Below are 26,491 nucleotides of genomic sequence, written 5' to 3' on the forward strand. Positions count from 1 at the left end.
GTGTGAGCCACCATGTGTGACCAGTTCCCTTCCGTTTTCAGGCTGAATAGCATTTAGTTGAATTTTATAACAAACGCATGTTTGCATTCTTTCAAACGCATCCTTCGTGGCGCATTTCCTGCCGGTTCTGACTTTGGCTGCGTGTCCTGCCCCCGCTAGGTGAAGCGTAACCTGCTGAACTTCTCCTACCGCATCGCGCAGTACATGGAGGTCATCTCCGACCTGCCCAGGGAGATCAAGCACCTTAAATCAAAAATTGGGAAGCGAGAAAAGGAGAAGAAAAGTGAAGCCAGCATCCGGGACGCCCGAGGTAGGTAGGCCGAGCGGGGCGTGGCGCCCCCTGCAGGCACAGCAGCACTGTCGCCCTCCCAGGGCTCCCAGAATACGTCCCTGTCCTGGTTACCCCTCCCTGTCTGGAGCTGGTTGCTCCGGCCACTCTGAGAACCTGCTCCCAGAGAGCGCTTTGGGGGCCCCGCCCAGGCTTTAATTCCAACCTGGCCACTACCTCAATGTGTCCCTGACCCTGGGCTCTAATTCTTCCTTTGTAAATGAGGGGTTGGATTCTTTTCTTTTCTTTTCTTTAGAGACAACGTTTCACCCTATTGCCCAGGCTGGAGTGCAGTGATGCAATCATAGCTCACGGCAGCCTCAGCCTCCTGGGTTTAAGTGATCCTCCTGCTTCAGCCTCCTGAGTAGTTGGGACTAGAGGCATGTGCCACCACATCCAGCTCACTTTTTTTTTTTTTTTTTTGAGACAGAGTCTCACTCTATTGCCCAGGCTGGAGTGTGGTAGCATGATTTTGGCTCACTGCAACCTCCGCCTCCTGGGTTCAAGTGATTCTCCTTCCTCAGCCTCCTGTTTAGCTGGGATTACAGGCACCTGCCACCATGCCCAGCTAATTTTTGTATCTTTAGTAGAGAAAGGGTTTTACCATGTTGGCGAGACTGGTCTGGAACTCCTGACCTCAAGTGATCTGCCCGCCTTGCCCTCCCAACGTGCTGGGGTTACAGGCGTGAGCCACTGCACTTGGCCTGAAAACCTTGTTTTAATGACTGCAGCGATTCGTTCATCTGCATGCACCATAATTTGTTTTGCCAACCCAGATTGCTCGACATTTAAGGAAAAGGCAGCTCTTGACCACTACCCTCAAGGTCATGGGAACAGACTGGACAAACTGTGCATGTCCAGGGTGGAGCCGTCTACTGGGGCAGGCAGAGAAAACCATTGATTAGCTGCTGGGCAACTATTAGGTAGGAACTTACTGTTGGAAACAGGAATGATTTTGCTCCATGGAGCTTCCATTCAACCAGGAAAGACAGATATGAAACATTTTTCACAAAATGTTACTTAATCATAGATGTGCCGAGTACTGTGAAGGAGAAGGCAGGGTGTCATCAGAGCAGGTGGCAGGTGGCCCAGAGCGAGGGTCTGGGAGTGTCTCACTGGGAAAGGGAGGTCTGAGCTGAGATGGTTGGTCCAGACTCAACACTATTTGGGTTCCTGAGACTCAAATCCAGGTAGCCTGACCCCAAGCCAGGCAAAGAGGGGGTTTAAATTCCTCTAAATCATCTATCAATTTATCCACAAGTCCAGCCATCCATCTACCCATCCACCTATTTACACATCTACCCGCTCACCCATCCATCCATTTACCCTCTGTTCACCCATCTACCCATCCATCCATCCATCCATCCTTCCACCCATCCATTCATCCAACCTCATCCATCCATCCATCTACCCATCCATTCATCCATATCCATCCATCCATCCATCCATCCACCCATCCATTCATCCATATCCATCCATCTATCCATCCATCCATTTATCCATCCTCATCCATCCATCCATTCATCCATTCACCCATCCCCAACCATTCATCTCCATCCATCCATCTACCCATTCATCCACTCATCCATCTATCCATACATCATCCATCCATCCATCCTTCCATCCACCATGCATCTATCCATCCATCCATCCATTCTTTCATACATCCACCCATCCCCAACCATTCATCTTCATCCATCCGCCTATTCATCCACTTATCCATCCATCCATCCATCCATCCATCCATCTACCATGCATCTATCCATTCATCCATCCATTCTTCTATCCATCCACCCATTCCCAACCATTCATCTCCATCCATCTATCTACCCATTCATCTAGTCATCCATCTATCTATCCATCATCCATCCATCCACCATGCATCTATGCATCCATCCATATTTCCATCCATCTACCCATCCTCAACCGTACATCCTCATCCATCCATCCTCTGTTCATCCACCCAACCACCCATCATCCATCCATTATTTATCCATCCATTTATCTATCCATTCATCCCCAACCATTCATACTCATCTATCCATCTACCCTCCAGCCTCCATCCATCCATCATTATCCATTCATTCTCTCTCTCCATCCATTCACCATCCACCACCCATCCATCCATCTCCATTCACTCATCCATCCATGAGCTTCTCTGTGGGCCAGACACCATCTTGGTGGGTGGGCATGGAGTCCAACCCTGACTTAGGTGGCACTGCTCCTGGTTCAGCCAGCTCCCTTCCTGCCCGCAGTCCCAATGCTGTCCCATGACACAGAGGAGGACAGCCACGTACAGATGAACAAGATCTGGGCACAGCTCATCGGGGCCTTCAAGGAGCAGATGGAGATGCGACACAGCCTGGTGGAGCTGAAGAACACCAACATTGAGCTGCACACGGACGTGTCCCGCCACCTGCTGTCCATTGCAGAGTGAGTGTGCCCGCTGGCTCAGCCCCACCCGGACCCCAGCACTGTCCCTCCTAACAGGGCAGGGCCGGCCTGCCTGCCAGAGCAGAGGGGCCACTGCTGGGAGCTCCTTTTGCTGTTGTCCAGCTACCCTCTGCTGCCTGCAGGTTCCTGTTCCTCCCGTGCTCACCTGCCCCTGTGGCTACGCTGGGCCAGGTAGGACGGGCTTCCAGATTCCTTTCATCTCTCACACAGGCTGGAGTCCAGCGGCAGCCTGGTAGGTCAGCTAGGCCCAACCCCACTATGGGAGGGGATACTGAAGCGTAGAGGAGATGTGGGCTTGCCCCGTCCTATACCAGGGCTTTTCTCTCGTTGCACACTCACTCCCTGCTCAGACCCACTGAGCACAGAGTGGCCATGTGCAGAGACACTGGCCATGCGATTCCCATCCACACCAGGGTGCATCTGGAGGTGAAAGGGGGCTGTTAACATTACACTGGGCCGGCCAGGCGTGGTGGCTCATGCTTGTAATCCCAGCACTTTGGAAGGCCGAGGTGGGTGGATCACCTGAGGTCAGGAGTTTGAGACCAGCCTGGCCAACATGGTGAAACCCCGTCTCTACAAAAAATACAAAAATTACCTGGGCGTGGTGGTGGGTGCCTGTAATACCAGTTACTCGGGAGGCTGAGGCAGGAGAATTGCTTGAACTTGGGAGGTGGAGGTTGCAGTGAGCCGAGATCATGCCATTGCACTCTAGCCCGGATGGCAGAGCGAGACTCTGTCTCAAAAAAAACCAAAAACAACAACAAAAAAAACAATCACACTGGGACAATCGTGTCCTCTGGGACTGCCCTGGACAAACCAGGACCCTTGGCCACCACACTTATGGGTGACTTAAAACCTGGTGCTGGCCAGGTGCAGTGGCTCATGCCTGTAATCCTAGCACTTTGGGAGGCTGAGGCAGATAGATCACTCGAGGTCAGGAGTTCAAAACCAGCGTGGCCAGCATCAGTGTGGCCAACATGGTGAAACGCCGCCTCTACTAAAAATACAACAAAATTAGCTGGGCATGGAGGCGTACACCTGGAATCCCAGCTACTTGGGAGGCTGAGGCAGGCGAATTGCTTGAACCCAGGAGGCGGAGGTTACAGTGAGGTGAGATCGCGCCACTGCACTCCAGCCTGGCAACAGAGCAAGACTCTGTCTCAAAAAAACAAAAACAAACAAACAAAAACACTGGACAATTGTGTCCCCTGGGACTGCCCTGGACAAACCAGGACCCATGGCCGCCACACTTATGGGTGACTTAAAACCTGGTTCTGGCCGGGCATGGCGGCTCACTCCTATAATCCCAGCACTTTGGGAGGCCAAGGCAGGTGGATCACTTGAGGTCAGGAGTTCAAAACCAGCGTGGCCAACATGGTGAAACCCCGTCTCTACTAAAAATACAAAAAAATTAGTTGGGCATGGTGGTACGCACCTGTAATCCCAGCTACTTGGGAGGCTGAGGTGGGAGAATCGCTTGAACCCAGGAGGCGGAGATTGCAGTGAGTCAAGATCATGCCACTGCACTTCAGCCTGGGCGACAGAACGAGACTCTATCTCAAAAAACAAAACAAAACAAAGCCTGGTGTTACGATTTAAGCCGATTTCTTCTCCTTCACCTTCTGCTCCCAATTCTCCCCCCACTGTCTTTTTCCTATTCCTCCTTCCTTCCATTTATTTATTTATTTGTTTATGTAGAGACAGAGTCTCGCTCTGCTGTCCAGGCTGGAGTGTAGTGGCGTGAGCTTGGCTCACTGCAACCTCTGCCTCCCAGGTTCAAGGGATTATCCTGCCTCAGCATCCCGAGTAGCTGGGATTACAGGTGCCTGCCACCACCACACCTGGCTAATTTTTTGTATATTTAGTAGAGATGGGTTTCACCGGGTTAGGCAGGATGGTCTCGATCTCCTGACCTCGTGATCCGCCAGCCTCAGCCTCCCAAAGTGCTGGGATTACAGGTGTGAGCCACCGCGCCTGGCTACTTTTTATTTATTTATTTATTTATTTTTGAGATGGAGTCTCGCTCTGTCACCCAGGCTGGAGTGCAGTGGCATGAACTCGGCTCACTGCAACCTCTGCCTCCCAGGTTCAAGTGATTCTCCTGCCTCAGCCTCCCGAGTGGCTGGGATTATAGGCTCCCGCCACCACGTCCGGCTAATTGTTGTATTTTTAGTAACGATGGGTCTCGCCATGTTGGCCTTGTGATCTACTTGCCTTGGCTTCCCAAACTGCTGGGATTACAGGCGTGAGCCACCACATCAGGCCTACTTTTTATTTTTTTATTTAATTTTTTTACTTTGAGACGAAGCCTCGCTCTGTTGCCCAGGCTGGAGTGCAGTGGTGCAGTCTTGGCTTACTACAGCCTCGACTTCCCAGGTTCAAGCGATCCTCCCACCTCAGCCTCTTGTGTAGCTGGGACTACAGGAAGTGCACCACCACACCTGGCTGGTCTTGAACTCCTGACCTCAAGCGATCCACCTGCCTTGGCCTCCCAAAGTGCTAGTGTTACAGGTGTGAGTCACCAGACCCAGCCACACACCTGGCTAATCTTTTTTGTAGAGATGAGGTCTCACTATGTTGCCCAGACTGGTCTTCAACTTCTGGCTTCAAGCAATCCTCCTGCCTTGGCCTCCCAAAGTGCTGGGATTACAGGAGTGAGCCACCACGCCTGGCACATTAGAGGAATTCCAAATAAACAGAAATGCACTCACCATCTCATCCATTTCCAGCCAAATGGCTGCACTTGCTCCCCTAACCCTCCCGCCACACAGTTTCCATGGGATCCTTGTAGTTCGGATTTGATCGGGCACCTCTTTTTATTTTTTATTTATTTTTATTTTTGAGACAGAGTCTCACTCTGTCACCCAGGCTGGAGTGCAGTGGCTCAGTCTTGGCTCACTGCAACCTCCACCTCCTGGGCTCAAATTATTTTCATGCCTCAGCCTCCCCAGTAGCTGGAACTACAGGCATGTACCACCACACCCGGCTTTTTTTTGATTGGGCACCTCTTTCACAGAGCCACGGGGCATACAGTTAATCCTGAGAGCCCCCAGGTGCCTGAGCTTTGTCCTCCAAGCTTTACTGTGGAGGAAGCAAGGCTCGGAGAGGGTGACACAGGAGGCGCCTACAGTCACCCGGTGGCATGAGCGGTGCTGGTGCTAGAGGCCAGGCTGGCTGCAGAGTCCTGCACTTGGTCACTCTGAGCCTGCAGCAGGTGTTTGCTGATTCTTGGGTTTCCTTCCAGCTTTTGGTCACGCTTAGAAAAAATAGAAGAGATCATATAGCTCTTTTTTTTTTTTTTTTGAGAGGGAGTCTCACTCTGTAGCCCAGGCTGGAGTGCAGTGGCGTGATCTCAGCTCACTGCAAGCTCCGCCTCCCGGGTTCAGGCCATTCTCCTGCCTCAGCCTCCTGAGTAGCTGGGACTACAGGCGCCCGCCACCACGCCTGGCTAATTTTTTTGTATTTTTAGTAGAGACGGGGTTTCACCATGTTAGACAGGATGGTCTTGAGCTCCTGACCTTGTGATCCGCCCGCCTCGGCCTCCCAAAGTGCTGGGATTACAGGCGCTCACTCCCCCCACCATGCCAGGTTAATTTTTTGTATTTTTAGTAGAGATGGGGTTTTGCCATGTTGGCCAAGCTGGTCTTGAACTCCCGGTCTCAAGTGATCCGCCCACCTCAGCCTCCCAAAGTGCTGGGATTGCAGGCATGAGCCACTGCGTCCAGCCACATAGCTCCATTTTTATGCCCATGTCTATGCATAATTCACTTGGGGCCAGGAGGGGCTGTGGAAGTGGAGGTGCCAGGAGGGGTGGTGGAAGTGGAGGTGCCAGGATGCCCAGCCCCCGGCGTGGCTTGCACTCTCACCCCCTCTGTCCTGGCTGTAGCTGGGAGCGGGAGAAGACCCAGCCCCGCACCCAAAGGGACAGGGGCGAGCTGGAGAAGGGCGAGGAACCAGCGGAGGCTGATGCCGACGGGGATGAGGGCGAGGCCTCGGAGCCTCACGAGGTGGTGCTGGCCAGAGAGGAGGTCAACCTGCTGTTAGCCGAGCAGCGGAAGACTGCGGCCCTCAAGGTGGGGGAGCGGGCTGTGTGTGGTCACAGTCACGACAGTGATGACCACAGCGATAAGAGTCGCTAACACTTATTAACTGCCGACCCTGTGGGCTCTGGGTGAACTTGCTTTTATTTATTTTAGAGATGGGGGGGGTCTCATTATATTGCCCAGGATTGTCTTGAACTCCTGGCCTCAAGCAATCCTCCTATCTCAGCCTCCCAAGATGCTGGGATTACAGGCTTGAGCCACTGTACATGGGCTGGCTTTTTTTTTTTTTTTTTTTTTTTTGAGACAGAGTTTCGCTCTCGTTGCCCAGGCTGGAGTGCAATGGCTCAATCTTGGCTGACCGCAACCTCCAACTCCTGGGTTCAAGTGATTCTCCAGCCTCAGTCCCACAAGTAGCTGGGATTACAGATGCCCACCACCATGCCCAGCTAATTTTTGTATTTTTTAGTAGAGATGGGGTTTCACCATGTTGGCCAGGCTGGTCTCGAACTTCTGACCTCAGGTGATCTTCCTGCCTCGGCCTCCCAAAGTGCTGGGATTACAGGCGTGAGCCACCGTGCCTGGCTGGTCTGGCAATTAAACAAAAAATTACTGGTAGAGACAGTGTCTCCCTGTGTTGCTCAGGCTGGTCTCGAACTCCTGAGCTCAAGTGATCCTCCTGCCTTGGCCTCCCAGAGTGCTGGGATTACAGGTGTGAGCACCGCGTCTGGCCACTGGGTGAACTTTAGCTCATCCCATGCAGTAGGGCTGATCAGGACCATTTTACAGATGAGAAAACTGAGGCTGGGAGAGGTGAGGTAACTTGTCCCAAATCTGCAGGGGGCAGGAAGAACAGCGCTGGGACTTGACCTAGGTCTGACTCCCAAGCCCGTGTCCCTTCATGTTGGAGTTACAGTGATACCGGGGGCAGCGGGGAGCAGAGAGCAGGGCTGGAGTTCGGTGACCACCAAAGTGGGTTATGAGTAGGGGTGTGGGGTCCACCACACCCCCAGGCCTGCCTTGCCTTCTGTGGATGATGTATGAACGGCAGCCTCCAGCTTCCATGAGATCCCTCTGGAGTAACCCCGGGAGAGCTAGGGCTTGATGGCTTACAGCATGGGTTCTGTCTTGCCTGGCCCAGCCCAGTTCTGGTCTTGGGCACATCCTAGGAGGACTAGGGACATGGCCAGAAGGAAGCCCACACCTGAGCTTCCTCTCTGGGGAAGGATGTCTCTTCACGTTTTTGTTTTCTTTTTTTCTTTTTTTTTTAATTGGGATGGAGTCTCCCTCTGTCATCCAGGCTGGAGTGTAGTGACACGATCTTGGCTCATTGCAACCTCTGCCTCCCGGGTTCAAGCGATTCTCCTGCCTCAGCCCCCTGAGTAGCTGGGATTACAGGCATCCACCACCACGCCCGGCTAATTTTTTTTTGTATTTTTAGTAGAGACAGGGTTTCTCCATGTTGGCCAGACGGGTCTGGAATTCCTGACCTCAGGTGATCCACCTGCCTCGGCCTCCCAAAGTGCTGGGATTACAGGCGTGAGTCATTGCGCCCGGCCCACGCTTTTGTTTTCTGAGACGAGCTAAATGTTGATACTAGCTATTTATAGGATAACTGGTTATCTAACAGTCTCACTCAGAAAAATGACAGAATGGGCACATGATGGAGACTTTAGGGGAAACGCTGTGGAAGCTGGAGATGGTTTCAGCCCATTAGTTAAGTGTTTGCAGGTGTATTTTTAGGCAAGTGCAAAAAGTATGGATGATGTCATGTTGTTAAAAGCAGGTGGCATTTATTTCACTGGAAAGCTGTGTAGCCAAAGCCAGAAACCTCTTAATATTGTTGCATCTGCCTTCAGCAATTTGGAGATGATGTGATTTCATTTCAAAAGTCTTCTGACCTTTAAAAATTTTTTTAGGCCAGGCATGGTGGCTGACGGCTGTAATCCCAGCACTTTGGGAGGCTGAGACAGGCAGATCACTTGAGGTCAGGAGTTTGAGACCAGCCTGGACAACATGGTGAAACCCCATCTCTACTAAAAATACAAAAATTAGCTGGGTGTGGTGGCACATGCCTGTAATCCCAGCTACTCGTGAGACTGAGGCAGGAGAATCGCTTGAATCCAGGAGTCAGAGGTTGCAGTGAGTCGAGATGGCGCCACCGCACTCCAGCCTGGGTGACAGAGCAAGACTCCATCTCAAAAAAAAAAAAAAATTTTTTTGTTTTACATGTCTTTTGCTCAAAAAAAAAAAAAAGTAAACAAAAAGTCTTTCCTGTAAAAAAAAAAAAATTAAATAGTATGGAAAAATAAGAGTAAATATATATATATATATGTATTTTTTTTTTTTTTTTTTTTTTGAGACGGAGTCTCGCTCTGTCTCCCAGGCTGGTGTGCAGTGGCACGATCTTGGCTCCACCTGGCTAATTTGTTTGTATTTTTAGTAGAGATGGGGTTTCACCATGTTAACCAGGATGGTCTCAGTCTCCTGACCTTGTGATCCGCCCGTCTTGGCCTCCCAAAGTGCTGGAATTACAGGCGTGAGCCACCATGCCCGGCCAAAAAATATTTTTTGTGTCTTTTGCTCAAACCCAAAATGGACATCGACAAGACAGCATGAACTTCAGAGCCAAATACAGATATTAATAAGCAACGTGGCCTGCAAAGGATGAGTTTGCTTACTAACTAGTTAATAACTGATCAAAACCAAATCAATGGGGCTTTTTTGTTTTGTTTTTTCGAGACGGTCTCACTCTGTTTCCCAGGCTGGAGTGCAGTGGCACGATCTTGGCTCACTGCAACTTCCACCTCCTGGGTTCAAGAGATTCTCCTGCCTCAGCCTCCTGAGTAGCAGGACTACAGGCACCCACCATCACACCCAGCTAATTTTTTTGTATTTTTAGTAAAGACAAGGTTTCACCATGTTGGCCAGGCTGGTCTTGAATTCCTGACCTCAGGTGATCCGTCTGCCTCTTTCTTTTGTTTCTCTCTCTCTTTCTTTCTCTCACACAGGGACTTGCTCTGTCACCCAGGCTAGAGTGCAATACTGGAATCATACCTTACTGCAGCCTCGACCTCCTAGGCTTAGGCGATCCTCCCACCTCAGCCTCCCAAGTAGCTGGGACCACAGACACACGCCACCATCCCCAGCTAATTTTTTATTTTAATTAATTAATTAATTAATTAATTTATTTATTTATTTATTATTTATTTATTTTTTTGAGACGGAGTCTTGCTCTGTCACCCAGGCTGGAGTGCAGTGGCACAATCTCGGCTCACTGCAAGCTCCGCCTCCTGGGTTCACGCCACTCTCCTGCCTCAGCCTCCTGAGTAGCTGGGACTACAGGTGCCCGCCACCAGGCCCGGCTAACTTTTTGTATTTTTAGTAGAGACGGGGTTTCACCGTGTTAGCCAGGATGGTCTCGATCTCCTGACCTCGTGATACGCCCGCCTTGGCCTCCCAAAGTGCTGGGATTATAGGCGTGAGCCACCGCGCCCGGCCTTTTTTTTATTTTTTGTAGAGACGGGGGGGGGGGTCTCACCATGTTGCCCAGACTGGTGTCGAACTCCTGGGCTCAAGCAATCTGCCCGCCTCAGCCTCCCAAAGTGTCGGGATTATAGGCCTGAGCCACCGTGCCAGGCCAGCGCTGGTTTTCTGTAGCAGGGGAAAGGTGGCTCTGAGCCTGTGTTGTTTTTTCCGTGGGAAGAAACAGCTGAGGCAGGATAAACGGGCTTAGGGTTGGCTGTTCGGGTAATTTCAGCAGGCTCCGGGGCCTGGGGGCTGTCCCTGGTTATCTGGTACCTGGCCCTTGGTGACGAGGACAGGCAGATGGTGGCAGAGTGCAAGAGCCCCACGAAGGAGGTGGTGGGGAGCGTGCTCTTGGTTGGTTGGTTTGTAGATGAAAGATGTGCTGGCCGGTGTGTCATTTACCATCTCTAGGAATTGGCTGTCTCTGGGAGGGGCAGTGCCTCCAAGGTGGAGGTCCCAGATGTCAGAGCATGGGAAGGCAGACGGTGTTAGCAACACATGTTCAGAGCCGATCACCCGCGTGCTTTCCTGAGCGCTATAAACGGGGGCCATAAGAAGCAGCAGACATGGCCTCATCCTCCCCAAGCTCTGGGTTTCCCCACAGGCTGGGCTGGAGCACGCGAAGAGGAAGACGTCACAGATGGAGAGGCTGCTGCCCAGGCGGGTCACCAGCGAGGACCAGCAGGAGGTGCTGCGGCTGCTGTGCAGGGCGCACGAGCTGGAGGTGGAGAACACGGAGCTGCAGGCCTACAACCTGTGCCGCAAGAACCGGCTGTGCCAGAAGGACTTTGTGATCCAGCGCTACCACCAGCACTGGCTGCTGTGCGAGCAGCTGATCCAGGAGGAGCGGCAGCTGATCCAGGAGGAGCGGCAGCTGATCCAGGGTAAGGCCCGCCCGGCTGGGGACGCTGGGCTACCGCATCGTTTATTTCTGGGAAGAGCAGGCTGTGCATGCAGCTAAAAAAAAAAAAAAAAAAAATTCAGAACCGGGCGTGGTGGCTCACGCCTGTAATCCCAGCGCTTTGGGAGGCTGAGGCAGGTGGATCACCTGAGGTCGGGAGTTCGAGACCAGCCTGATCAACATGGTGAAACCTCATCTCTACTAAAAAAAAAAAAAAGAAAAATACAAAAAAGTTAGCTGGGTGTGGTGGCAGGCGCCTGTAGTTCCAGCTACTCAGGAGGCTGAGACAGGAGAATTGCTTGAATCCAGGAGGCAGAGGTTGCAGTGACCCAAGATTGTACCACTGTACTCCAGCCTGGGTGACCATCTCAAAAAAAAAAAAAGAAAGAAAGAAAGAAAAAGAATGAAACTTTCTACCCAGCGCCATTGTTTTGCCTGCACACGTGGTGGGTGGGTGTGTCTGGCCCTGTCCGCTGCTTATATGGTGGGCGGGTGTGCCTGGCCCTGTCCTCTGAGTGTGTGGCAGGGTGGGTGTGCCTGGCTCTGTCCTCATCTTTGCTGTTGTGGTTCCTGCAGACAGTGGCCTCCTGGTGCCAGAGCTCCTGGAGAAGCGGTTCCGCCTGTACTCCCGGGAGCTGGACGAGGGCGCGCTGACCTGCCTGATGCTGCTGCACCCACTCATGTTCAGCTCCCTCCGGGTGAGTCCCACCCACCAGCCCCTGCCTTCCCCCTCCTCCAGCTCAGGCCAGGAGTCAGCACTATCCCACCCTGCTCGGCCCTGGGCAGGACACCCCCAGGGCAGCTGCCTGGAGCCAGAGCACTGGGGCAGGGGATGAGGAGGCCTCAGGCTGGGGAGAGGGAGGCAGACCTCGGTGAGCTGGGGTGGGCCTGGGCACTGCTCATATGTGTGAGTCTGAGTTGCTATCAGTCTCCCATGACACCTGCAATCCTGGGCTGCTGCCAAAGATTCTACGTGGGAGATTGCAAGCATGAGCCACCGTGCCTGGCCTCCTCTGTCTTTCTTTCTTTTGAGATAGAGTCTTGCTCTGTCACCCAGGCTGGAGTGCAGTGGCACGATCTCGGCTCACTGCAACCTCTGCCTCCCAGCTTTACGCCATTCTCCTGCCTCAGCCTCCCCCGTAGCTGGGACCACAGGTACCCGCCACCATGCCTAGCTAATTTTTTTTGTATTTTTAGTAGAGACGGGGTTTCACCGTGTCAGCCGGGATGGTCTCGATCTCCTGACCCGTGATCCACCTGCCTCGGCCTCCCGAAGTGCTGGGATTCCAGGCGTGAGCCACCGCGCCCGGCCCTCTGTCTTTCTTGATTTGTTCATGACTTTAACACTTAAAGAGCACTGGTCAGTTACTTTGTAGAATTTCCCTGTTTGGGGTTTGCTGGTGTGATGTTTTCTCATGATTAGATTCAGATTATGCATTTTTGGCAAGAAAACTGCAGAAGCAATGTTGTATATCAGAGGCTTACAGTGTTGATTTGTCTTATTGCTGTGAGGTGAACTGGGGCCTTGGTTAAGGTGGGGGCTGCCAGTTTCTCCATTTCACTATTTTCCTTTTGTCACGAATGAGGATCTTGTGGGGAATACGCTGAGACTTTGCAAACATCCTGCATCTCCTCATTCTCTTGTGCATGTAACGTAACGTAATTTTATTTTTATTATTTTTATTTTATATGTATTTTTTTATTTTATTTTTTTTGAGACAGAGTCTCACTCTGTCACCCAGGCTGGGGCGCAGTGGCTGGATCTTAGCTCACTGCAAGCTCCGCCTCCCGGGTTTTCGCCATTCTCCTGCCTCAGCCTCCCGAGTAGCTGGGACTACAGGTGCCCGCCACCTCGCCTGGCTAGTTTTTTGTCTTTTTTAGTAGAGATGGGGTTTCACCATGTTAACCAGGATGGTCTCGATCTCCTGACCTTGTGATCCACCCGTCTCAGCCTCCCAAAGTGCTGGGATTACAGGCTTGAGCCACCACGCCTGGCCGTATTTTATTTTATTTTATTTGACAAGGTCTCACTCTGGTGCCCAGGCTGGAATGCAGTGATGTGATCACGGCTCACTGCAGCCTCGACCTCCTGGGCTCAAGCAATCCTCCCATCTCAGTCCCCCAAGTAGCTGGACCCACAAGTGTGCACCACCACACCCAGCTAATTACACACAAGTTTTGTTGTAGAGAAGAGTCTCACTCTGTTGCCCAGGCTGGCCTCAAACACCTGGCCTCAAGCGATCCTCCCGCCTTGGCCTCCCAATGTGCTGGGATTACCGGCGTGAGCTCTGCACCCAGCACCATGCATGAATTTTCATCCCTGCCAGCGAGTCTCTCCGGGAACATGCAGTGTCAACCTTAGCTGCTGCTGTGTCCCCACACCCTGCTCATCCTTACCATGAACTCCATGAGTGCATCTGCTGGGTGCACAAGTCTCTTTAGAATTCTTGCCAGTGGCCAGGCGCAGTGCCTCACACCTGTAATCCCAGCACTTTTGGAGGCCAAGGCGGGCAGATCACCTGAGGTCAGCAGTTCCAGAGCAGCCTGGCCAACATGGCAAGACCCCATCTCTACTACAAATACAAAAATTAGCTGGGTGTGGTGGCACACACCTGTAATCCCAGCTACTCGGGAGGCTGAAGCAGGAGAATGGCATGAACCCAGGAGGCAGAGGTTGGAGTGAGCCGAGATCGTGCTACCGCACTCCAGCTTAGGTGACAAGAGCGAACCTCTGTCTCAAAAAAGAAAAAAGAAAAAAAAAAAAAGCCAGGTGCGGTGGCTCACTCCCGTAATCCCAGTACTTTGGGAGGCTGAGGCAGGTGGATCCCGAGGTCAGGAGATCGAGACCATCCTGGCTAACACGGTGAAACCCCGTCTCTACTAAAAATATAAAAAATTAGCCGGGCATGGTGATGGACGCCTGTAGTCCCAGCTACTCAGGAGGCTGAGGCAGGAGAATGGCGTGAACCCAGGAGGTGGAGCTTGTAGTGAACTGAGATCACACCACTGCACTCCAGCCTGGGGGACAGAGCGGGACTCTGTTTAAAAAAGAAATTCTTGCCAGCATTACCCTCTACCGGCCTGGACCATCTTACATGCCTATCACAACGCATCATGTCCCCACCTGCTTCTCACTCCAGGATTACATTTATCTCTCTCAGTGTGGTCAATGTCCTAAGAACTTCTTGGTGTCTAGATGCCCTGGCATAAGTATCTCTCTCTTCATGATTGACTTTTTTTTTTTTTTTTTTTTTTTGAGACAGAGCCTTACTCTGTCACCCAGGCTGGAGTGCAGTGGTGCAATCTCAGTTTACAGCAACCTCTGCCTCCCGGTCTCAAGCAATTCTTGTGCCTCAGCCTCCTGAGTAGCAGGGATTACAGGCATGTGTCACCACATCCAGCTAATTTTTGTATTTTTAGTAGAGATGAGGTTTTACCATGTTGGCAGGGCTGGTCTCGAACTCCTAGCCTGAAGTAATCACTGCCTTGGCCTCCCAAAGTGCTGGGATTACAGGTGTGAGCCACTGCACCCGGCCATGATTGACTTCTAATTAGGCTGAATTCAACCATATCTTTCACTGTGAATAGTGCATTTTTTTTTTTTTTTTGCCTTGGGTGGGAACTACGTGTCTCAGGTTTCCATACCCAGGCCCAACCTGATCCCCTCCCCAAACGTGGCCTGTCCAATGTGCCTGCATATACTATCTTCTTCTTTTTTAATTTTTAAAAAGTTAAATTAGGCTGGACGTGGTGGCTCACACCTGTAATCCCAGCACTTTGGGAGGCCAAGGCGGGCGGATCACGAGGTCAGGAGATCAAGACCATCCTGGCTAACATGGTGAAACCCCATCTCTACTAAAAATACAAAAAATTAGCCAGGTGGGCCGGGCGTGGTGGCTCAAGCCTGTAATCCCAGCACTTTGGGAGGCCGAGACGGGCAGATCACGAGGTCAGGAGATCGAGACCATTCTGGCTAACGTGGTGAAACCCCATCTCTACTAAAAAAATACAAAAAACTAGCTGCGCGAGGTGGCGGGCACCTGTAGTCCCAGCTACTCGGGAGGCTGAGGCAGGAGGAGAATGGTGTGAATCCGGGAGGCGGAGCTTGCAGTGAGCTGAGATCTGGCCACTGCACTCCAGCCTGGGCAACAGAGCGAGACTCCATCTCAAAAAAAAAAAAAAAAAGTTAATTGTGCTGGGCCCAGTGGCTCATACCTGTAATCCCAGCACTTTGGGAGGTTGAGGAGGGCAGATCATGAGGGCAGGAGATCGAGACCATCCTGGCTAACACGGTGAAACCCCGTCTCTACTAAAAATACAAAAAATTAGCTGAGTGTGGTGGCAGGTGCCTGGAGTCCCAGCTATTCAGGAGGCTGAGGCAGGAGAATGGCATGAACCCGGGAGTTGGAGCTTGCAGTGAGTGGAGATTGCGCCACTGCACTCCAGCCTGGGCGACAGAGTGAGACTCTGTCTAAAAAAAAAAAAAAAAAAAATTAATTAATATACATTTTTTGGATTAAAGATAGGGTCTTGCTATGTTGACCAGGCTGGTCTCAACCTCCTGGGCTCAAGTGATCCTCCCACCTTGGCCTCCCAAAGTGCTGGGATTACAGGTGTGGGCCATCATGCCTGGCCCTTCTTTCCTTTTTTTTTTTTGACACAAAGTTTTGCTCTGTCACCCAGGCTGGAGTGTAGTGGTGCGATCTCAGCTCAGCTCACTGCAACCTCCGCCTCCTGGGCTCAAGCGATTCTCCTGCTTCAGCCTCCCAAGTAGGTGGGATTACAGGTGCTTGCTACCATGCCTGGCTAATTTCTGTATTTTTAGTAGAGACGGGGTTTCACCGTGTTGAGCAGTTTAGTCTCAAACTCCTGACCCCAAGTGATTTCACCCGCCTTGGCCTCCCACAGTGCTGGGATTACATGAGCCACCGCGCCTGGCCTTCTTTCCTTTTTAGGGCTGAATTCTATTCCATGTATGGACTGACCACATTTTATGGTTTATTCATTCTCTGTGGGTGGACACGTGGGTTACCTCTACCTTTTGCTATTGTGAATCATGCTGCTGTGAAAGTGGGTGTCCAAATATCTCTTCAAGACCCTGCTTCTAATTCCTTGGCGTGTACCCAGAAGCAGAATTGCTGGATTATATGGTAATTCTATGTTTAACTTTTTGAGGTCCTGCAGGCTATTTTTCTTTTTTAATGAAATGGGGTCTTGCTATGTTGCCCAGGCTGAACTTGAACTCTTGGGCTCAAGGATCCTCCCACCTTGGCCTCCCAAGCAGCCAGGAGTGCAGGTGCGTGCCACCATGCCTGTCTCCTGCAGGTGGTGGAAGGTGCTCTGACAACAGGTGTCCCCTTGTGTGTCATTTTCTCCAGCCTAGGACTGTGCAGATCGTCCTTGGGGAGCCTCTGGAGCAGCAGAGCCTCCTTCTGTCCCTGAGGTGGAGGCCCAAAGGACAGAGCTGAGCTGCTGGCTTTCCCCCACCTCCCTGCTCTGATAGTTTTCTCCGAGTCGTGGCAGCAGGAAACGCAGTGGAGCTCCAGTGACCCCTCAGAGGCCCGCTGCTTAGCGACACAGCTCGCCTGTGTCCTTGCCAGCCTCACACAGCCCCCAGTCTGGTCTCAGGACGGTTCTGTTCTGAATCTATCTCCCCCACCAGAGGAGTCCAGCCGCGACCAGCCGGACGACAGGAAGGACCTGCCATGGGGTGCCCAGTTTGAGCTGCCTCCAGTGCTCCTGGAGAGGGACAGGTAGGTGGGCTTCCTCCTGTCCCATGCAAGGGTGTCACCGAGCCTCCTTCCCGTCACCCTGCTTCCCAGGCCAGGTGGCAGGGACGGGACGCTGGAGGCAGGTGTGAATCGCAAGTCCCAGGCCAGCTCAGAGCCCATTTCCTCTTTCATGAAGTGCATCGAACCGCCCCTTCCTTGCAGGGCTGTCTGAGAATGAGAACCACGTCGTTGGAGCTGCTCGCTGCATGGGGCAGCTCTGAGCCTGGGGAGTTTGCTGCCAGAAATGCCCTTTCCATTTTATATGTATCTTTTAAAAACATTATTTATTTATTTATTTGGCGGAGTCTCGCTCTGTCCCCCAGGCTGGAGTGCAGTGGCGCGATCTCGGCTCACTGCAAACTCCGCCTCCCGGGTTCACACCATTCTCCTGCCTCAGCTTCCCTAGTAGCTGGGACTACAGGTGCCTGCCACCATGCCCGGCTAATTTTTTGTATTTTTAGTAGAGATGGGGTTTCACCATGTTAGCCAGGATGGTCTCGATCTCCTGACCTCGTGATCCACCCACCTCGGCCTCCCAAAGTGCAGGGATTACAGAAGTGAGCCACTGCGCCCGGCCTAAAAACATTATTTATTTATTTATTTTTGAGATGGAGTCTCCCCCTGTCGCCCAGGCTGGAGTGCAGTGGCGTGATCTCAGTTCACTACAATCTCCGCCTCCTGGGTTCAAGCCATTCTCCTGCTTCAGCCTCCCGAGTAGCTGGGATTACAGGTGCCTGCCATCATGCCAGGCTAATTTGTTTGTATTTTTAGTAGAGACGGGGTTTCGCCATGTTGCCCCAGGCTGGTCTTGAACTCCTGACCTCAAGTGATCTGCCTGCCTCAGCCTCCCAAAGTGCTGGGGTTACAGGCGTGAGCCACTGCACCCAGCCTTGCTTGCATATTTAAAGTAAAATACAAACATCATGACATTTCACCCCCACATGCTTAATAGGCCGTTCCAAAACAGGGACATTTCCCTCCAAAACCACACTGTGATTATCATTCCCAACCAAATGAGCAGTGCTTCCTCAACATCCTCTGGCATCTCGCCTATTGTTACATTTCCCCAGTTTTCCCCCAGATGCCTTTTGTGGCTGGTGTGTTCACCCCAGGATGCAGTGAAGGCTGCACACGGGCTGCAACGCCCAGGTCTAACCTGTCCCCTCCACAGTGTAGTGAAAACCCCAGGCTCCAGGCAGAGGACAGGGCGGCTCCGTTAGTGTGTGTGTACATGCATGCATGCTAGTGCCCACGCCTGTGTGTGTGTTTGTGCATTTGTGTGTGCACATATTTGTGTGCACGTGTTATATGTGCACATGCATTTGTACACACGTGTCTGTGTGTGTGTGTTTTTGTGTGTGTTATGTGTGCATGTGTGTGCACAAGCATGTTTGTGCACACACATGCCTTTCTGTGTGTATGCATGCCTGTACATGTGTGCATATGTGTGTAAAAACAGTGTCCCATCCCCCTGATCAGAACCAGTTGCCACTCCCACCTCCTCCTGTGCCCCGGGCTGCCTTCCTGCTCCTGGACCACAGCTGCCTGTGAACTTGCAGCTTGGCCATGGATTAGAGAGGACAGGTGTCAGCCTCACTCTGAAAGAAAGAAGCACAGACACGGGACTACTTGTAGGGCCGTGTGAGTGAACCCAGGGCCCTCCAACCTCTGATCTATAGAGGAGGTACACTTCCACCTCGCCTCTCCCAGAGCCATCCCTGCAGCAGCAGCAGAGACTGTGGTGAGACAGTGGCTGAGCTACCTCCAAGCTGCAAGCTGGAACGGTACCTCTAAGTCCAGGCAGCAGGACAGGTGAGGTCCAGCCATGCTGTCCCTCTCTGGGGCAGGGCCTGCCAGCTCCCAGAACATCACCGAGTTCCCCAACCAGGAAGCTGCCCGAGCCTCGGCGTTCAGGCTTTTTACTGGGTTCCATGACGCAGGCATGAGTGGTTATGCCGGGACTGGATCTCCAGCTATCCTTGCCTGCCTGGAAGAGGTCGGGTCACCCAAGGTTTCCACCCTCTAGTCACTTGCTTGGTCTTTCTGGTGACTAGTCCCTTCTGGTGCTATCTAGGAGCCCACCCAGTAGCATAGCAAAGATATTCCTGTCACTCGGGACAGCTTTTTGAAGGTCTGAGCCAGGAACTAGGGACAGAGACCAGACCCCCAGGGAGGTCTGTGCTGATGACCTGTCTGCGGCAGTCTCTTCCTGCCCTTCTCCCTCCTCTCTTCTTCGTGTAGCTGGCAGCTGTGGTCTGTACATCCTCCTTTGGGTTCTTCAATGTGTGTCTCTCCCCGTAGACGTGGCCTGTTAGGGCAGGGGATGTCTGCTAAGATTGATGAGCACCTGGCTTTTGGTATGGGGTCTGGCTGTCAGGGACCAGTGTGTATTTGTTGCATGAATGAGCCCAGTTTGGTCTCAAATCACCAAAGCGTGGCAAAGGCCGCTTGCTCTGACACAATGCGTGGGCCACAGAGGCCCAGGCTCTATCTTCTCTCTGACTACGATAACGGATGCAGGCCCTAGGCAGCTGGCCCTGCTGGTGCTGATGCTTTTGTGTTTGATCCACAGTGAGGGTTACAGGTTGTTGAAAGCCACACCATCAAGAAAACTGGTAAAGCCAGAATCTCTTCTCTCTCTGCCCTCCGTCCGCATCCTGCTAACTCCGCCAATTCACGAGGTTGGTGTGTGGCCCTGACTGGGGGCCTGGGCTCTGGGGAGGCCATACCCTTTCCCATCAGGGTCATGGATCTCACCATCAGTGCCACGCTGGGCCATGGGAGAACAGGAGAGAAGCTTCCGGAAGGAGGACTCTCCTTAAGCAACCATCACAATGGTAGTGGCTGCTCACCGAACCTGGCCCTAAGTTAATTGCCTTTTTTTTTTTTTTTTTTTTTTGAGACAAGAGTTTCGTTCTTGTCTCCCAGGCTGGAGGGCAGTGGTGCGATCTTGGCCCACTGCAGCCTCTGCCTCCTGGGTTCAAGCAATTCTCCTGCCTCAGCCTCCTGAGTAGATGGGATTATAGGCATGTGCCACCATGCCTGGCTAATTTTTGTTTTTTTTTTTTTTTTGAGACAGTGTCTTGCTTTGTCGCCCAGGCTGGAGTGCAGCCGCGCGATCTTGGCTCACTGCAAGCTCCGCCTCCCGGGTTCACGCCATTCTCCTGCCTCAGCCTCCTGAGTAGCTGGGACTACAGGCGCCCGCCACCGCGCCTGGCTAATTTTTTGTATTTTTAGTAGAGACGGGGTTTCACTGTGTTAGTCAGGATGGTCTCCGTCTCCTGGCCTCGTGATCCACCCACCTTGGCCTCCCAAAATGCTGGGATTACAGGTGTGAGCCACCACGCCTGGCCACGCCCGGCTAATTTTTGTAGTTTTAGTCAAGATGGGGTTTCACCATGTTGGCCAGGCTGGTCTCGAACTGCTGACCTCAGGTGATCCGCCCGCTTCGGCCTCCCAAAGTGCTGGGATTACAGGCATGAGTCACCGCACCTGGCCCCAAGTTAGTGTCTTAATCACTGCGTTAGCTTTCTGGGGCCGCTGAAAGGAAACAGGACAATCTGGGTGCTTAAACAACAGACATGTGTTCTCCCGAAGTCCTGGAGGCTGAAAGTCTGAGAACATGGCATGGATAAGGGCCTCACTCCCTCCGGAGGCTCCAGGAGAGGATCCTTCCCTGTCTCTTGCAGCTCCTGGTAGCTGCAGGCATTCCTGACTCATGGCTGCATGGCTCCAATCTCTGCCCATGTTATCACATGATCTTCTCCCTGTCTCTCTGTGCCCTCCTCTTCTTGCAAGGACACCTGTCCTGAGGTTTAGGACCCACTGTAAACCCAGGATGCCCTCTCCCTGAGATCCTTAACTAATGGCATCTGCAAAGATCCTGTTTCCAAATGAGGTCCTGTTCTGAGGTCTGCGTGGACATGGATTTTCGGGGGACATGTTTCAGTGCAGCATAGACTCCTCCCAAATATGCCATGTGGTGGGGAGGTGAACTGTTCTCTTCACCTATAGACTAAAAAAACAGGGGCTGGGCTTGCTGGCTCACGCCTGCGATCATCCCAGCACTTTGGGAGGCTGAGGGTGGCGGATCACCTGAGATCAGGAGTTCGAGACCCGCCTGGCCAACATGGCGAAACCCAGTCTCTACTAAAAATACAAAATTAGCCAGGTGTGGTGGCGGACGCCTGTAATCCCAGCTACTCAGGAGGCTGAGGCATTGCTTGAACCTGGGAGGCAGAGGTTGCTGTGAGCCAAGATCAGGCCACTGCACTCCAGCCTGGACAACAGAGTGAAACTCTGTCTCAAAAAACAAAACTAAACAAAAACCGAGGGGGGCTATGCACAGTGGCTCATGCCTGTAATCCCAGCACATTGGGAAGCCAAGGCAGAGGGAATCACTTAAGGCCAGGAGTTTGAGACCAGCCTGGGCAACATAGCAAGACCCACATCTCTATAAAAACTAAAAAAAATTAGCAGGGCGTGCAGGTGCATGCATCTGTGGTCCCAGCTACTCAGGAGGCTAAGGTGGGAGGATCACTTGAGACTGGGAGGTAGAGGCTGTAGTGGGCTGTGATTGTACCACTGCACTCCAGCCTGGGTGACAGAGCAAGACCCTGTCTCTAAAAAGAAAAAGAAAGAGACTGCGACTCGGAGGAGAGGAGTAACTCCCCGCTGTGTCCTGACACCTCGGTCACGGTGGCTTTGCTGAAACTCTCTTTGCCCATCTGTAGATTGCGGACAGTCACATCTACCTCTTGGGTCCTTGAAGGGATTCAATGAGTGAAAAAAATTAAAAACGCTTTCTGAAACGTGCGTGGTGGCTCACACCTATAACCAGCACTTTGGGAGGCCGAGGCAGGTGGATCGCTTGAGCTCAGGAGTTCAAGACCAGTCTAGGGAACATGGCAAAACCCCGTCTTTACAAAAAAATATAAAAATTAGCTGGGCATGGAGGCGTGCACCTGTAATCCAGCTACTTGGGAGGTGGCAGAGTTGCTTGAACCTGGGAGGCGTAGGTTGCAGTGAGCTGAGATCGTGCCACTGCACTCCAAGTTGGGCGACAGAGCAGGACCCTCTCTCAAAAAAACAAAAAATAGAAAAAGCACTTTCTAGGCTTCTGCGGTCTCCTACTGGCTCTCCAGTCTTTCTGGGGTGTGGGCACCACAGAGGATCTGTATTATCTAATTGCTGAAAGATTGGGCTCAGGAATTAGTCAGAGTTGGGTTTCCATCTTCCCTGTATCCCTTGCTAGCTGTGTGACCTTGGACAAGTTACCTCACGTCTCTGGGCCTCCATTTCTTCACCTGTAAAATGATGAATCCAGGAGCCTTCGCATGGTGCCAAATTCAAGAAAGAATGGTCTCACAACCCAAAGGAAATGCCACATTGTTTTCTCTGCATTTCTCCTGAAGAACATCAGAGGCCCACACCTCATTCCTGAGACACTTACTGACTCTTCCTTCTCAGGCCCCCCCTCTTACTCACATTCTTTGTTTGGTTTTGGAGAGGAGATCTTGCTCTGTTGCCCAGGCTGGAGTGCAGTGGTACAATCGCCACTCACTGCAGCCTCAAACTCCTTGACGCAAGTGATCCTCCTGCCTCAGCCTCCCAAGTAGCTGCAACTAGAGGTGCGAGCCACCATGCCCAGCTAATTTTTTTTTTTTTTAAAGATGAGGGCCGGGTGCGGTGGCTCACGCCTGTAATCCCAGCACATTGGGAGGCCGAGGCAGGCAGATCACTTGAAATCAGGAGTTCAAGACCAGCCTGGCCAACATGGTAAAACCCCCTCTCAATTAATAATGCAGAAATCAGCTGGGTGTGGTTGCTCGCACTGTAGTCCCAGCTACTTAGGAGGCTGAAGCAGGAGAATCGCTTGAACCTGGGAGGTGGAGGTTGCAGTGAGCCGAGATCATGCCAACGCACTCTGGCCTGGGTGACAAAAAAGAAAAAAAAGAAAAAAAAATGATGAGGTCTTACTATGTTGCCCAGGCTGGGGTCTCAAACTCCTGGGCTCAAGCAATTCACTGGCCTCAGCATCCCAAAGAGTTGGGATTACAGGTGTGAGCCACCCCTCTTACTCACATTCTCTCCACATTCCCCCCCCACCCCATTTCTTTCAACCCCTCACCAACTTTTTGTGTGTGTGTGTGTGTGTGTGTGACTGTCTCACTCTGTTGCCCAGGCTGGAGTGCAGTGGCTCAATCTCGGCTCATTGCAACCTCTGCCTCCCAGGTTCAAGTGATTCTCCTGCCTCAACCTCCCGAGTAGCTGGGATTACAGACATGTGCCACCACACTCGGCTAATTTTTGTATTTATAGTAGAGACAACATTTCACCATGTCGGCCAGGCTGGTCTCGAGCTCCTGACTTCAGGTGATCCACCCGCCTCGGCCCCCCACAGTGCTGGGATTACAGGGGTGAGCCACAGTGCCCAGCCATCTTTGCACCCCCCCTTCTTTTTTTTAAAGACAGAGTCTCGCTCTGTCGCCCAGGCTGGAGTGCAGTGGCCAGATCTCAGCTCACTGCAAGCTCTGCCTCCGGGGTTCACGCCATTCTCCTGCCTCAGCCTCCCGAGTAGCTGGGACTACAGGCACCTGCCACCACACCCGGCTAATTTTTTTTTTTTTATTTTTAGTAGAGATGGGGTTTCACCGTGTTAGCCAGGATGGTCTCGATCTCCTGACCTTGTGATCCACCTGCCTTGGCCCCTCACAGTGCTGGGATTACAGGCGTGAGCCACTGTGCCTGGCCATCTTTGCACCCATTTTTTGAGTAGATCAGTGTAGCCTGTCTCCTCGCAAGCAAGAAGTCTTCCCTTTATTGGGGTGGGGAGGAACAGGAGGTGGGAACCGAATGTGAGAACCTCTCTGACGGATGGGTGGGCCTGGGGAGACGGAGGAAGCTGTGGATATTCACAGGATAATTTTGACCCTTTCACATGAACTGTTATCAGGGAGCGGCCACCACTCATTCTTCCTAATACTAGGCTAAGCGGGAAGGTGGGGCACGCGTCCCGCCACCAGCACGTGACCACCTTGCTGACGATGCCCCATCCCACTGGGGAGGCTGCCCCGCCTCTGCGGAGGTGCCGGGGATTTTGTGCCCCCTGGGAGAAGCCCCTGCTGTGACCTTGGGAGACCCCCCTCCACGCTTGGGTGAGGATGACCCTGAGGCCTGAGTTTAAACGCCATGACCAGGGCAGGAACAGGCTCAACCACACACCTGGGAGGGGCGGGGATGCAGGAGCAGGGGGCGTTGCAGGGCCAGGCAGGACCCGCTCAGGGGCCACCACGGGGGTGGGTCACACAATAGGGCTGCCCCTCCAGGCCTGGGGGAGTGCCCTCTGCTGAGATGGAGAATGTCCAGGACAGAGAAGGGGCAGTGCTGCCCCCGGGGTAGGTGGATGCTCCCGGACGGCAGACCCCCAGGAAATGTCTCAATCACTAGGCTGAGGTCCAGGGGACTTCCCAGTGCTGCAAGAGTGTACCTCAAGGTCACCCCATCCTGTCCACAGGGACTCTGCCTGTCTCTTCAGCCATGCTGGCCCTTCTTTTGCCCTTGTCCTGCCGGAACCCGTCATCTGACCCTCTCAGATCAGCACAAACTCTTGTCCCCCTGCCACGGTCCTTCCCCCCCAATAAACGACTTGCCTGGAGTCATTGTCTTGCTGCTGCTACTGGTGACCTCACCTGGGACCATGGTGACAGCCCGGTGGCATCTGATTTCCTGCAGAAGCCAAGTGCCCTGAGCATGAAGAGCCTGGTCTCCAAGCTGTACCCCGCGGTCCCGGAGCCAAGCACTTCGAGGCTGGCTGGGGAGGCTGGTGGCCCAGCCCTGAGTGCTCGGGTCCTCCAGGAGATGGCCAAGGGCACCAAGAGCATCACCCTCATCACAGCCACTCAGCACTCCAAGGCGCACGACTGGGAGGGCAGCAGTGGCCGCTCCTCCTGCCACCTCCTAGAGGAAATGGCCCTGGACTGCAGGGACCTGAAGTCAAGCACCACCCCAGACCCCAGCCTGGCAGACAGAAGGTGGCCCCACGCTGGCCGGTGCAGGGACCGCTCCGTGGAGAGGAAGGCCAAGAAGAAGCGGTCACCCTCCCTCCCTGGGACCGTGCAGCCGGTGGGTGGACGTCGGCCTGGGCACTCCTTGCCCAGTCCCAGGGCTGCAGCTGGAGGAGGAGGAGGACAGAGGGGAGGGCAGGGATTTGCACAAAGTTCTGGGGAAACAGCCTCCCATCCCACTCCATCCTTCTTACGTCACATTTCTCAAGCTTTCCTCTCATGTTAAACCATGTGTGTATATATTGTATATAGTTATCCCAGTGAAATTACAGTTTTACAGTGATTTCTGCTTTTTTTTTTTTATTAAGAGAGAGAGACAGGGTCTCTACTAAAAATACAAAAAAATTAGCAAGTTGTGGTGGTGAACACCTGTAGGCCCAGCTACTCAGGAGGCTTGAACCTGGGAGGTGGAGGTTGCAGTGAGCTGAGATTGCACCACTGCACTCCAACCTGAGTGACAGAGCAAGACTCTGTCTCAAAAAAAAAAAAAAAAAAAAAAAAAAAAAAAAAAAAAAGCCAGGTGCAGTGGCTCACGCCTGTAATCCCAGCACTTTGGGAGGCTGAGGCAGGTGGATCACAAGGTCAGGAGATCTGGACCATCCTTGCAAACAGGGTGAAACCCCATCTCTACTAAAAATACAAAAAATTAGCTGGGCATGGTGGTGGGCGCCTGTAGTCCCAGCTACTCAGGAGGCTGAGGCAGGAGAACGGCCTGAACCCAGGAGGTGGAGCTTGCAGTGAGCCGAGATCGCACCACTGCACTCCAGCCTGGGTGACAGAGCGAGACTCCACCTCAAAAAAAAAAAAAAAAAAAAAAAGGGACATTACTTGGTTCCAAAGCATGGTGCATCAATAAGGTGAGAGCTGGCTTGTGAGGGGAATAATTTCCGGGACCTCGGAAGAGCCGACGTTTCAGTTCAAGTCCACAGGCAGGAAAAGGTGGAAGTTCTAGCTGGGAGGCTGTCAGGCAGGATTCCTCTCTTGCTAGGGGGAAGGTCAGCCTTTTTGTTCTCTTCAACTGATTGGACAAGGCCCACCTGCGTTAGAGAGGGCTTTACTCAGCCTGTTTTATTTATTTATATTTTTAGACAGAGTTTCATTCTTGTTTTCCAGGCTGGAGGGCAGTAGCGCAATCTCGGCTCACTGCAACCTCCACCTCCCGGGTTCAAGTGATTCTCTTGCTTCAGCCTTCCAAGTAGCTGGGACTACAGGTGCAGGCCATCATGCCCGGCTAATTTTTATATTTTTAGTAGAGATGGGGTTTCACCATGTTGCCCAGGCTGGTCTTGAACTCCTGACTTCAAGTGATCTGCCCACCTCGGCCTCTTGATGTGCTGGGATTACAGCTGTGAGCCAACCGTGCCTGGCCTCAGCCTGTTTTAAATATGAGTCTCATCCATATA

The 26,491-nt window shown here is 52.5% G+C and overlaps 1 protein-coding gene across 3 annotated transcripts; it reads left to right on the top strand.

Annotated features, from left to right (window-relative positions):
• LOC123572271 (kinesin-like protein KIF19) lies at nt 1-26,491 on the top strand. Of its 3 annotated transcripts, XR_010585476.1 has the most exons (5): nt 1-310; nt 2,584-2,761; nt 10,955-11,949; nt 16,914-17,004; nt 24,539-26,491. XR_010585476.1 is itself a non-coding variant. In XM_045388017.3 (3 exons), exons 1-3 carry the CDS (start codon nt 205-207, stop codon nt 11,142-11,144), a joined length of 474 nt encoding a protein of 157 aa, XP_045243952.2. In that variant the 5' UTR covers nt 1-204; the 3' UTR covers nt 11,145-11,217. The 3 variants fall into 3 exon arrangements, 2 of the variants coding, with proteins under 2 accessions (XP_045243952.2, XP_065397632.1); XM_045388017.3 differs by lacking the exons at nt 16,914-17,004; nt 24,539-26,491 and having other exon boundaries at nt 10,955-11,217; XM_065541560.1 differs by lacking the exons at nt 1-310; nt 2,584-2,761 and having other exon boundaries at nt 11,206-11,949.

The sequence above is a fragment of the Macaca fascicularis genome, chromosome 3 (assembly GCF_037993035.2).
Source record: "Macaca fascicularis isolate 582-1 chromosome 3, T2T-MFA8v1.1".
NCBI lineage: Eukaryota > Metazoa > Chordata > Mammalia > Primates > Cercopithecidae > Macaca > Macaca fascicularis.

What these genes read in the sequence shown, in the direction of transcription:
- LOC123572271 (XM_065541560.1), top strand. Translation starts at nt 11,914, where the DNA reads ATGCTGCTGCACCCACTCATGTTCAGCTCCCTCCGG. An exon ending in TCATGTTCAGCTCCCTCCGG is followed by an intron (nt 11,950 to 16,913) that starts GTGAGTCCCACC and finishes CTCCCCCACCAG; the next exon opens with AGGAGTCCAGCCGCGACCAG. An exon ending in GTGCTCCTGGAGAGGGACAG is followed by an intron (nt 17,005 to 24,538) that starts GTAGGTGGGCTT and finishes TCCTGTCCACAG; the next exon opens with GGACTCTGCCTGTCTCTTCA.